Source organism: Lipotes vexillifer, unplaced genomic scaffold (genome assembly GCF_000442215.2).
Source record: "Lipotes vexillifer unplaced genomic scaffold, Lipotes_vexillifer_v1.1 scaffold306, whole genome shotgun sequence".
Classification (NCBI taxonomy): Eukaryota; Metazoa; Chordata; class Mammalia; order Artiodactyla; family Lipotidae; genus Lipotes; species Lipotes vexillifer.
Genome location: NW_006789814.1, coordinates 1063394 through 1077235, shown reverse-complemented (window position 1 = coordinate 1077235; position 13842 = coordinate 1063394). Strand labels below are relative to the sequence as shown.

At 45.8% G+C, this 13842-nt stretch overlaps 1 protein-coding gene across 2 annotated transcripts in view; it reads right to left on the bottom strand.

Moving 5' to 3' along the window:
* The window catches only part of CPPED1 (calcineurin like phosphoesterase domain containing 1), a 115880-nt gene extending 102913 nt beyond the window's left edge, over window positions 1-12967 (bottom strand). For both annotated transcript variants that reach the window (XM_007462813.1, XM_007462814.1), the window contains exon 1: window positions 12898-12967. In XM_007462813.1, coding sequence (XP_007462875.1) covers window positions 12898-12967 — 70 coding nt within the window. The remainder of the gene's footprint in view (window positions 1-12897) is intronic.
* Between the last annotated feature and the right edge of the window lie 875 nt (window positions 12968-13842).

Below are 13842 nucleotides of genomic sequence, written 5' to 3'. Positions count from 1 at the left end.
GGGGGGGGGGCGGGGGAGACGAGGTGCTCCGTCCTGCTCCAGTGTATTCTGGGGGCGGGGCCAGAGGGCAGGAAGCGTGAAGAGCTGCGTCCTCCTCTGGATCCTCCCACTTACTAGTTTAGGGCCTGAAATCACCAAAGTGCCCCCACATAGATGAAATCAATGCACTTGTCATCCTGGCTGCTCCTTAAGACAGATCTGGCCAACACTCGGCCTCCTTCTTACAAATGAGGACCTGCGCCATTAGCTTGACAAAGATTTTTCTTCTTTTCCTTTAAACAAGGCTACGTGGGGGAGTCTGGACGTTCTTTTCGCTCAACAAATATTTCCTGGGTGTCTGACTCCACATTCTCTTGGTCCTGAGGTGGCTGGCAGCAGTTCTGGGGCTTCTGGAATCTCCAGTTGCCCTGGCCCCATGTTACTGCCCCTTGCTCGTTGGAGGGTTTGACAAAGTTAAAAATCACACACTGCACAAATATAAAAAGTTGTCAGTTAGTCCTCTCTGTGAAGAAGATACTCTCTTAACAGACGTCCACTAGACCAATGTGAAGGAGTCATCAACACTCTGCATGCCTCCACGAAGGCTCTGACCATGGCCCAGGGCAAGCTGATGGCCTTCCCATGCTCTACGCACCTCTGCCCCGCCCCTCATGGAGTGTCTGTCAGGAGGTGCCCCCAAATCTGTTCATGCTAGCACTTATTTTTAAATCACCTAATTTAATCAAACATGTAAGCCAGAGAAATACAAATGTAAAAAGGGTTCTTTCTAATAAAGCAAAGACGGATGCTTTGGGAAGACTCAATAAAAGCAAGCTGGTAAAAACAAAATACTATTGAATTAGGTGTTGGGGAGGCAAGTGTGAAAGATCTGATGATAAAGTATAAAGCTAGAAGAATCCTTTGCTCAGACTGCTCTCTAGGTGATTTTTAACTGACTACTCCACTGGAAAAAACCCCAAACTGGAAAAGATTCGTTATGGGTGTTGTTTATGCAAGAAAGGCTCCCCGGCAGGCCCATCTGTAAACCCATACTCCAAGACATGACCTTAGCCTGACCTCAAAAGATCAGTAACTGAATTTACATTTATAGTTTACATTAAAATGAAATGTCAAAAATGTGTAATTTTTTAATGATTACCCTCTTTAGCTAATTTTTTCTATTCATTGACAAACTACCAGGCTTCTACTGTAGTTAAAAAAAAAAGGAAAATTTCCAATAAGACGCTTACTCCACATCATACGTAAAAATTTATTCAATATGGACCCAGACCTAAATGTAACAGCTCCAACTATAATACTCTTAAAAGAAAACACAGGAGTAAATATTCACAATTTGGGTTTAGGTAAAGATTTCTTAGATATGGCATCAAAAGTACAAATAATAAAAAGTTGATAACTGGGACTTCATCAGAATTAAAAACTTGGGTCCTGCAAATGATATCATCAAGAAAGTGAAGACAAGCCACAGAATGGGAGAAAATATTTTCAAATCATATATTTGACAAGGGACTTGTACCCAGAACATATAAAGAACTCTTACAACTCAATAATAAACAGAAATAACTCAGGCAAAGCTTCTGAACAGACATTTCTTCAAAGATTACAAATAGCCAATAAGCACATGAAAAGGTGTTCAACATCATTAGGCATTAGGAAAATGCAAATCAAAACCACAATGAGGACTTCCCTGGTGGTGCAGTGGTTAAGAATCCACCTGCCAATGCAGGGGACAGGGGTTTGATCCCTTGGTCCGGGAAGATCCCACATGCCGCGGAGCAACTAAGCCGGTGCACCACAACTACTGAGCCTGCGCTCTAGAGCCCGCGAGCCACAACTACTGAGCTCGCGAGCCACAACTACTAAGCCTGTGCGCCTAGAGCCCGTGCTCTGCAACAAGAGAAGACACTGCAGTGAGAAGCCCACGCACCATAACGAAGAGTAGCCCCCTCTCGCCACAACTAGAGAAAGCCTGCGCGCATCAATAAAGACCCAACGCAACCAAAAATAAAATAAATTTATTTATTTAAAAAAAGAAAAACCACAGTGAGATTCCACTTCACACACATTTGCTTAGTTATAATCAAAACGACAGACAATATGAAGTGTGAATGAGCATATGGAGAAATTTGAACCTGTATGCACTGCTGCTGGGAATGTAAATGGTACAGCTGCTTTGGAAAAGTTTGGTGGTTCCTTAAAATGTTAAACACAGTTACTTACACGACCCAGCAATTCCAATCCTAGGTATCTACCCAAGAGAAATGAAACATATGTCCATACAAAAAGACCTCTAGGGCTTCCCTGGTGGCTCAGTGGTTGAGAGTCCGCCTGCCGATGCAGGGGACACGGGTTCGTGCCCCAGTCCGGGAAGATCCCACGTGCCGCGGAGCGGCTGGGCCCGTGAGCCATGGCCGCTGAGCCTGTGCGTCCGGAGCCTGTGCTCCACAACGGGAGAGGCCACAACAGTGAGAGGCCCGTGTACCACACACACACAAAAAAAGACCTATAATGTGGATGTTCATAACAGCTTTATTCATGATAGCCAGTGTCCAAATGGGAGAATATCCGTCAATGTCCAAAAAATATCGAAATGTTCACCAACGGGTAAACGGATAACAAAATGTGGTAATCCATACACTGGAATACTGTTCAGTAAAAAGGAACAAAGTGCTGATACACACTGCAACATGGCTGAATCTTAAAAAGATTATGTTAAGGGAAAGAAGCCAGTCACAAAAACCCACAGATTATATGATTCCATTTATATGAAATGTCCAGAAAAGGCAAAGCAGGGAGGTAAATTAGTAGTTGACTGTGCTGGGATTGGAAACATAAAGAGACTGAAAATGGACACAAAGTATCCTTTTTGGGGGAGACTGAGAGCTTCTAAAATTCTGATGTTGTACCACTCTGTAAATTTATTAAAAACCAGTGAAACATGAAATTAGTGAATTCACATACCGCAGAGCAACTAAGCCCGCGTGCCACAACTACTGAGCCTGCGCTCTAGAGCCCGCAAGCCACAACTACTGAAGCCCATGCGCCTAGGGCCCATGCTCCGCAACAAGAGAAGCCACCACAATGAGAAGCCCGTGCACCGCAACGAAGAGTAGCTCCCACTCGCTGCAACTAGAGAAAGCCCGTGCGCAGCAACGAAGAGCCAACGCAGCCAAAAATCAATTAATTAATTAATTTTAAAAATTAATTAAAAGCATTCATTTCATTTCCTTCATTGGTAAGTTTGAATTTTTTACGCCACAGTATTTTCAACCCTCTTCAGACTTGAACAAACATTTCCAGGCCTACTGTTTCTAGAGACGTTCTTAGGTGAGACCTGGAAGGGATGAAGTACATTATTCTTTAGAGATTTCACTTATCCTCTGCGAGAGGGTTTCCAGAAGGGACCAAGAAACATTCAGCATCAGTGAATAGAGTTGGCTCCTCTGAAACAGCTGTGGAGGTTTAAAATGTCCAAGGAAATCATCATTTCAGGTAAACCACTGAAGATCCGTGTTCTCTAAGGGGGAAAATATTCCAGTGGTAAAATGAACTGGAAAAACTGATTAGGACCTGAAAACAATTAAAGATAAGTAATTTTGAAAACATATTTTATCTTGATATTTCGCCCTTTGAGAATTTCTTCAAAATAGATGGTGTAAACTTTTCAGAAAGACAATTATTTGTTAGGAGAAAGTAGTCTTAATTAGGATACATGTCAAGGAAATATAATTATTAATTTGCCTAATTAAAATGAACATTTTAATTTTAATGAACATGCCTGAGGATTGTGAGCCTTCTCAGGTGAGACACGTACAACTTACTTTCTATAAACATCTGTTGACAGAGCCTAGCAGGTTGTGTTAACAGGAAATGAATGACTGAAGCCAGGCTTCACATACAACACTGCTGGACAAAGTGCGTGGGAATGCTGTTACTCAAAAACTATCAGGGGGAAATGGTCTTAAAGTGCTTGCCATGAACTGTTTGTGTCCCCCCAAAACTCTTACATTGAAATCTAACCCCAAATGCGATGATATTTGCAGATGGGGACTTTGGAGGTGATTAAATCCTGAGGGCTTAGTACTGGGATTATTGCCCTTATGAAAGAGACCCTAGAGCGCTCACTCCCGCTTTCCTCCATGGGAGGACACAGCAAGAAGACAGCCATCTACTATAATGATGGTTACATGTCATTATACAGTACATGTACATTGTACATAAAACGTACAACTCTAAGAGTGAACTGTAAGGTTAACTGTGGACTTTGGGTGATTATGTTGTGTCACTGTATGTTCAGTTGTAACAAACATACCACTCTGGCAGGGGATGCTGATGATGGGCAGGCTGTGCACGTGTGTGGACAGGGGATGTATGAGAACTCTCTGTACCTTCCACTCAATTTTGCTATGAACCTAAAACTGCTCTAAAAAATAAAGTCTTAAAAAAAAGAAAAAAAAAAGACAGCCATCTATGAACCAGGAAGAGGGTTCACACCAGACAGTGAATCTGCAGGTTCCTTGACCTTGGACTTCCGGCCTCCAGAATGTGAGCAATATATTTCTGTTGTTTTTAAGCCATCCAGCCTATGGTGTTCTGTTAGAGCAGCCTGAGCTGGGTAAGACAACACTCTTTCATTTACTTGACAAGCTTCACTTGAGAAACAAACTCTTTAATTCTGGAGGGGGCTTCCAGGAGGGAGTGTGAGGGTTATCAGGGTTGTGATTTGAGGCACAGTTGCTTGAGTTCACCAAAACCTCTTTGAGAGGCAATGTGTATTTTGGCAAGAGACAGAAAAAGCCGGTTCCTTTCCTTTCTCTTCCAAACCTGCCTTTGAGGCAGCTCTACCAGCTTACCACCTGCCCATAGAGCCTCAACTGGCAATGGACCCTCCAAGAGGATCACTCAAAGTCATCAGCAACACGAATAGGGAACTAGGACCCAGGTAAGTCAGTGACAGCAGTAGAGGCAGCTCAGGGGTAGACTAGGTGCCCAACTTCTAGTGAAGGTTCTGAGCCTGACCCTCCAAGGCCGGGCCTCTAGAAGCCCTGAGCTGTATGACGCATACTGGGCATGCCCACTGGGGCTGCTCAACGCACAGAGGAGACCAAGTGCAGGCCCCACTTCTACAAGTCCAGGGTCATTTTCCCTCCTCCTATCTCAATGTATCTTCTCAGTCTCTCTCCACCCCCTCCGCACCCCACTCTTTTCCAGGTGAGCACCTCTCTTGCTCTCTGGTCCCACGGCAGCCCTGGGGCAGCTCCAGTGGGCTAGGAAGCTTCACACCTCAGCGCCCCCATCACCTCCACCAGAAGCCCCACCACCACCACCACACACCCCTCCAGCTGCTGGAAGTCAACAAATTCAAAGTGAACAATGTGTGCCTTGGAAATGCTGCTTCAAGACGAGTTGCTGAGCTCCAGCTTCCAATCAGATTGCACCCCAAGTTCCTCGCAAGCGGAGACTCTTCTGTTGTTACTGCTGCAGCCAGACCATCCTTTCCAAAAGGGAAATCAGATCATGTGTCCTTGTGTCCTCACACATGCAGCTTAAAGACAAAACCTCCCCAGTGACCCCTTCCCCATGCTCCAGTCTCATCCTGCACCACCCAGCTCCAGACTCAGGGGCTTCTTTCTCCCCTCACCCTTCCCTTTCTAAGTCCCACCATGTCAGACTTTCACACTTGCTCCACCTGTGGTCTACAACGGTCCTCCCCCTCCCTTCAGAGCCCAGGTACCTCCTACTCATCCTTCAGCAATCAGATGACACACCCCTTCCCCAGGGGAGCCCTCCCTGCAGGGCCTTATTAAGATGCCCCTCACTTCCTGACAAGTGACATTCCTCACTTCCCTGACACTTGCCACAGCTGGGATTTATGATGGTTTGTGTGACAGGCAGGTTAATGTTAGGCTCTCCAAGTAGCTACATGCCAGAGGTGAGGAATCACATCTGGTTTTCACTCATCACTGTACTCTGGGATCCAGCACAATGCCTGGGACAAGGGAGGTGCTTAGTACATTTGATGAGTGGGCAAATGGATGAACCAATAGACAAATGGATGGACAGATGAAAAGATGGACATATGATGGACAGACTGGTGGATGGACAGTCTGGTAGATAGATGGATAGACAGAAAAACAGTTAGAAGAAGGGAGAGATGGTCGAAGAAGAAATTTGTTCCCAGAGCCAACCCCTCTTCTGAGCCCTCAATGCCAGCTTTTCCCATCTCCTCAGATATTGCTCTCCAACAATTATCCTACCTTTTGCATTTTTCAACCCCAGATCCATCTCAGACCAATCATGTCACCTTGGGCAAGCTGCCTAGCCTTCCTAAGATTGATTTTCTCCCACTGTAAAAAGAGGGTAACCCTAATAGCTAGCTCAGCAGGACTACTTTGAAGATTACATGAGATAATCCACATATAGCACAGAGTATAGTGCCTGGCACGCCGTAAACACCTGATAAACGTTAGATGCTCCTGCTGTTCTTATCACCATTAGTACTACTGCAAACCCTTCCGCCCTCCTTCAGCATTGCTCCTCCTTCAAACTGCTACTACCCTATGTCTACCCTGGATCACCAAACGGCTCCAAACAGAATCGTGCCTTCGCTGACTGCGCATCCTCAATCTCCACCATTCCTCAAAAGCCATGCACCAGGCTTCCTCCTACAACTGCACTGAAACTGTCCTGAAGGTGACATAACAAACCTGCCATCCTCTGCTCAGCTAACACTCACCTAGATGTCTGCAGCATCTGAGCCTGTGGACCACCCTGCCTTAAGCCCTCCTCCCCAACTTTGGTACCAAGGCTGGCTCCTGGATTTATCTTCCAAAATTTCTGGTTGTTTCCTGCTCTGAGACCTTCAGTGTGTCTCTTCCTTCTTCTGACCCCCTAAACGATGGCACATCCTAAGGTAACACACACACACACACCCCGTCCACCACTCCACACCACCGAATCCTACAGCGATATCTACTTGCCTCTCTGTGGATGGCACCCACACCTCCATCCCCAGCTATGTGCCGCACCCTGCAAGTTGCCTCAGATTTCCTGACCGCACCTCAAAGCCACCATTTCCCAAATTAATCCCATCAAACCTGGCCCTACTCCTTACTCCCTGATTTCAATTAACAGTCTCACCATCACCCAGGACCAATGCTTAAAATCCCGATTCCCAGGCTTCCCTAGTGGTGCAGTGGTTAAGAATCCGCCTGCCAATGCAGGGGACATGGGTTCGAGCCCTGGTCCAGGAACATCCCACATGCCGCAGAGCAACTAAGCCGGTGTGCCACAGCTACTGAGCCTGCACTCTAGAGCCCGCGAGCCACAACTACTGAAGCCCACGTGCCTAGAGCCCGTGCTCCGCAACAAGAGAAACCACCGCAATGAGAAGTCCGCGCACGGCAACAAAGAGTAGCCCCTGCTTGCAGCAACTAGAGAAAGCCCGCGTGCAGCAATGAAGACCCAACACAGCCAAAAATAAATAAAATAAAATAAATAATTAAGAAAAAAAAGCTTAGAAAAAAAATCCCGATTCCCACTGCAGTGGCCTACAGAGCCCACCAGTTGCCAAGAATTATTTTTTGTGCCACAGCTCTGTGCTTAGATTATGAGCCCTTGCCTTCCCCTTGACTTTTTTTTACTCATCAGAAGATACTAGAGAACGCAACAGGAACACAGTAAATACTTCCTGAACTGAAAAGAGACAGTGCAGAGTCACAAGGAACTCTCATACCCTGCTAGTGGGAGAATAAGTTGATGTAAACATTCTGGAAGGCGATTTGACAAGATCTAGGAAAGCTGGGAAAGATCATACCCTACAACTCAGAATTTCACTCCTCTGGGTATATGCCCTGGAGAAATTTTTCCCTGTATCCACAAGAAGGTTTGTACCAGAATGTTCATAACAGCACCGTTACCAAGACCGAAAAACAGAAATAACTGAATGTCCATCATATCAGGATCCTAGCAGGAAATAGCTGGCATACTCAAATGAGGATGATTAAAGGAGCGTTTAATTACTTGGAATGAGTTGAGTATCGAAAAACATCAAAGGACTGTTTAGTAGTCCAACACAGAAAAGCAGAACTACATCTGAAAGGAGGGAGAAAGTGGTTACCCAAATCTGAAAAGAGAGTTCCAGCAGAAAGCCTACCTTGAAAGAAGCAGTGAATTTCAAGTAAGGAATACAGTCAGGTTGAGGCAACCCCACAGGGACTAAACCAGGGGAATAAACACCCTGACAATTGTTTTCCCCACCTTCTAATCTCCAGTCAGGACTCCCCACTGGCTGAACCCAACAGCAGGCCAGAGGGCAAGGAGCCCCCCGGATGAAGCCCAAAGATGTCAACCTCCTGGGGCATGGCGGAGCAGGGAGAGAGTGGATATAGAGAGGCAAGAAGATTCTCAGCATATCCAGCAACAGAATGTAACAATATATGCTGACACAATGGCTACTGCCCAGCAGGAAAATGAGCAGACTAGCGCTACTTAGACCAATATGGATAAATCCCTAAAACCTCACATTGGTTTGAAATTGAGTGGGACCCTATGGGGCCCGCCAGGGCACAAAAGCCCTTCCACATCTCCCATTTCTTGTTTGCAGAAAAATGCTTTAGTATCCTAGACCTTCCCTGAGTTCCAAAGGGCAGATTCAAGGAGTTACTAATCAGGGAAGGGAGGAAATGCAGAAACAAAGGAAAAGGAGTCAAGAAACAATAGTTCAGTGATAAAAGAGTCTTAGTTCCTAACTGGACAGCTACATGTAAAAGAATGAAATTAGAATACTCCCTAACACTACACAAAATAAACTCAAAATGGATTAAAGACCTAAATGTAAGGCCAGACACTATAAAACTCTTAGAGGAAAACATAGGCAGAACACTCAGACATAAATCACAGCAAGATCCTTTTTGATCTACTTCCTAGAAAAATGGAATTAAAACAAAAATAAACAAATGGGACCTAATGAAAAGCTTTGCATGAAACCATAAACAAGATGAAAAACAACCCTCAGAATGGGAGCAAATATATGCAAATGAAGCAACTGACAAAGCATTAATCTCCAAAACTTACAAGCAGCTCATGCAGCTCAATATCAAAAAACAAACAACCCAACCCACAAATGGGCAGAAGACCTAAATAGACATTTCTCTAAAGAAGGTATACAGATAACCAACAAACACATGAAAGAATGTTCAACATCACTAATCATTAGAGAAATGCCAATCAAAACTACAATGAGGTATCATCTCACACTGGTCAGAATGGCCATCATCAAAAACTCTACAAACAATAAATGTTGGAGAGGGTGTGGAGAAAAGGGAACCCTCTTGCACTGTTGGTGGGAATGTAAATTGATACAGCCACTATGGAGAACAGTATGGAGGTTCCTTAAAAAACTAAAAATAGAACTACCATATGACCCAGCAATCCCACTACTGGGCATATACCCTGAGAAAACCATAATTCAAAAAGAGTCATGTACCACAATGTTCATTGCAGCTCTATTTACAATAGCCAGGACATGGAAGCAACCTAAGTGTCCATCGACAGATGAATGGATAAAGAAGATGTGGCACATATATACAATGGAATATTACTCAGCCATAAAAAGAAATGAAATTGAGTTATTTGTAGTGAGGTGGATGGACCGAGAGTCTGTCATACAGAGTGAAGTAAGTCAGAAAGAGAAAAACAAATACCGTATGCTAACACATATATATATGGAATCTTAAAAAAAAATTTGGTTCTCAAGAACCTAGGGGCAGGACAGGAATAAAGATGCAGACGTAGAGAATGAATGTGAGGACGTGGGGAGGGGGAAGGGTAAGCTGGGAAGAAGTGAGACAGTGGCATTAACATATATACACTACCAAATGTAAAACTCATGGCTAGTGGGAAGCAGCCACATAGCACAGGGAGATCAGCTTGGGGCTTTGTGACCACCTAGAGGGGTGGGATAGGGAGGGTGGGAGGGAGACGCAAGAGGGAGGAGATATGGGGATATACGTATATGTATAGCTGACTCACTTTGTTATAAAGCAGAAACTAACACACCACTGTAAAGCAATTATACTCCAATAAACATGTTAAAAAAAAAAAAGAGGGCTTCCTCGGTGGCGCAGTGGTTGAGAGTCCGCCTGCCGATGCAGGGGACACGGGTTTGTGCCCCGGTCCGGGAAGATCCCACATGCCATGGAGCAGCTGGGCCCGTGAGCCATGGCCACTGAGCCTGCGCGTCCGGAGCCTGTGCTCCGCAACGGGAGAGGCCACAACAGTGAGAGGCCCGCGTACGGCAAAAAAAAAAAAAAAAAAAAAAAAAAAGTCTTAATTCCTTAGCCTTATAGTTCCCTCAAGAGATGTGCCTAACAATCTGATACAGTCTTCAAGTTCTGCAGGCCCCCACCCAGGTGAAGGATGGTAAGTACCTGCTGAGACCCCAGACTGGTCAGAACCAGAAGGCTGATGCTTTTGATTCCTGGACCACCATCCTGTTACCTCACCAGCAACCAATCAGAAGAAAGTCATTCACCCTGCAGCTGTCACCCCAAATGCTGCCTTTAAAAACTCTTCCCTGCTTCTCCATTTGGGATTTCCCTGGTGGTCCAGTGGTTAGGACCCTGTGCTTTCACTGTCAGGGCCCGGGTTCAATCCCTGGCTCGGGAACTAAGATCCCACAAGCCACGTAGCGTGGCAAAAACAAAAACAAAAACCTCTTCCCTGAAAACTACAGGGAGAGCTTGGGTCTTTTGAGTACGAGTTACCTGTTCTCCTAGCTTGGCCCTGCAATAAACCTTTCTCTGCTCCAAACTCTGATATTTTGTTTGTTTGGCCTCACTGTGCATGGGGCGCACAAGCTTGGGTTCGAAAACAGGTTGAAAAAGGCATATTAAAATATTTAGAGAATGGTCACCACAACAGACTGTATTTTCTAAAATCCACCTCAGCTAGATTTCTGGCCTTACATGCTCTTCCAGAACCTTGCCACCCCCCAGCAACAGCTGCAAAGAAAAAAAAGAATAAGGCTTTCGGAAAGGAGTTACAGGAGAAACCCACTTTAGTAAGGGTAGCCAGGGAAAATCTGTCTGAGAAAGGACTGAACTTTAAATAAAGTGTGAAGGTTGAGAAAGTGCTATTAGCTAGGCGAGCAAAGAGCAAGCACAAAAGCCCTACGGAAATAAAGGACTTGGACCTTTAAAATTGGAGTTAAGAAAACCAGTGAAGCAGGAGAACTGGGCAAGGGGAAGAATGGTGAGCATGAAGCAAGAAAGGTGAGTACAAGCCAGATCACACAGTGTGTCTGGCGTGACTGCCCAGGGTGACAAAAACTGGAATTTGACCACGCAGCAAAAGACGCAGGGAGTGTGAATTGGTTCAGCCACTATGGAGATGGAGGTTCCTTAAAAAACTAAAAATAGAACTACCATATGACCCAGCAATCCCCCTACTGGGCATATACCCTGAGAAAACCAAAATTCAAAAAGAGTCATGTACCAAAATGTTCATTGCAGCTCTATTTACAATAGCCCAGAGATGGAGACAACCTAAGTGCCCATCGTCAGATGAATGGATAAAGAAGATGTGGCACATATGTACAATGGAATATTACTCAGCCATAAGAAGAAACGAAATTGAGCTATTTGTAATGAGGTGGATAGACCTAGAGTCAGTCATACAGAGTGAAGTCAGAAAGAGAAAGACAAATACCGTATGCTAACACATATATATGGAATTTAAGAAAAAAAATGTTATGAAGAACCTAGGGGTAAAACAGGAATAAGGACACAGACCTACTGGAGAACGGACTTGAGGATATGGGGAGGGGGAAGGGTGAGCTGTGATAGGGCGAGAGACAGACATGGACATATATATACTAACAAACGTAAGGTAGATAGCCAGTGAGAAGCAGCCACATGGCACAGGGATACCGGCTCGGTGCTTTGTGACCGCCTGGAGGGGTGGGATAGGGAGGGTGGGAGGAAGGGAGACGAAGAGGGAAGAGATATGGGAACATAGGTTTATGTATAACTGATTCACTTTGCTATAAAGCAGAAACTAACACACCATTGTAAAGCAATTATACCCCAATAAAGATGTTAAAAAAAAAAAAAAAAGACGCAGGGAGGACCAATAAAACGGGCAGCAATGGTCCCTTTTATAGCTCTACGGCTAACATTCACTTAGCACCTAGCCTGTCAGGCACTTGGTTACAGAAATCCTTTTAATCTGCTAACCCTCCCCTATGCGGTAAGTATTAACAAACCCATTTTCACAGCGAGGCAGATTATCTAAAACCAAAATCCAAGCACTTAACCCCACACGGCTCTTCTGCCTCCCCTCTCCAGTTCTGACGGGCACTGCTAACATTTTGGTGGATGACTCATATTATAGAAGGTAACCATGATTATGGAGTATAAACTACATCGTGGTGAATGCCCATAATAAAAATAACCACATCTCACGTGCACCCAGCGCTTATCCTGTGCCACACACAACCTCGCTGCGATTATTCCCCTTTTACGGATGAGGAAACTGAGACCAGTACTCGCTGAGCAACGTGTCCAAGGCAGGGCTTGGAAACCAAGTCTAAGTACAGCGCCCACGCTATTAACTATGCTTTGCTGCCTCACTCTATCTTCTCTCAGGAACCTTGGTCATGGCCAGCGAGGCTCCACGACCGTACCCCTTGCCCAGACACTCTTCTTTCAAAAGCGCCCCTAGAAGCCCCAAGTGCGGGCGGTGCGGCCTCTGTTGCGGTCCCCAGCCTCCGGGTGCAGCCCCCGGGTGCAGCCCCCGCTGGGGTCCGGCTGGAGGCGCACATCCCGACCGAACGTTCCCGCCGAAGGTTCCGCCGCCCCGAAACCAACCCCTTCCCAGGCGAAGGGCAGGCAGTACCTGAGGAAAACGCGTCCAGGGTCCTGCCCCGAGCTCTGTGGAAAACACCTTCCGCTTCCGCAGCCGACATGGCAAGCAAGTTTTCCGCCTCGAAGGAGTCCACTGCGTAGGAGGGAGCGGCGCGACTCCTTACGGCCCAACTTCTGCTTGGGACCTGCCCGACTGGGGGCTGCGCCCTCTGCTCGGGGCGGAGCGGGGCCGGCGGGCGCGCGGGGCTCGGTCGCTCGGGACGCCACTAGTGCTGCCTGAACGGGGCGGAAGCGTGAGAGGCCCCTCTGGGATCGACTGGGGCTCCTGGCGAGGGAACCAACTTGCCTGGCGCCTGCGTGAGCAGAGTGAGTGCCTTTGGACTCAAGATTTGGGGGGGCAGCCATTCCCTAAAAGTGGGGTCTGCAGGTTTAACAAATAAGAATACAGGACGCCTAGTTAAATTGGAATTTCAGATAAGCAATAAATGATAAGTATGTGCTATGCAATTTGGGAGATGCTTGTGCTAAATTTTTTGTCGTTTATCTGAAATAATTTAAGTGGGGACCTGTATTTTATCTGGGAATCGTACCTTACGGTCCAAAGGACCCGGCCCTGTCCTTGGAGGACTCGACAGGACAGTCCTCCGAACCACCAGGTGTGATCTCTGTCACAGTTCTGAGGCATCTTCAGTTTCCTAGTCATCATCACCATCATTCTATTTCAAACCAAGTCCCCCTAAAACTGAGCTCCCTTACTGAAATATGATTAATCTCACTATGCCAAATTTTATTCTCTTTCTTGTCTGGCGCCTGTACCCCTCAGGATTGAGGACTGTCAAAGAAAATGGGAGATTGAAACCAAGCAAGACACTGTAGGGCCTTCCCGGGTACAAAAGCCCCACTGTGTCCCCTGTTGCTATTTTTTTTTTAACATTTTTTAAATTTTTATTATTTCTTTCTTTATTTACTTGGCTGC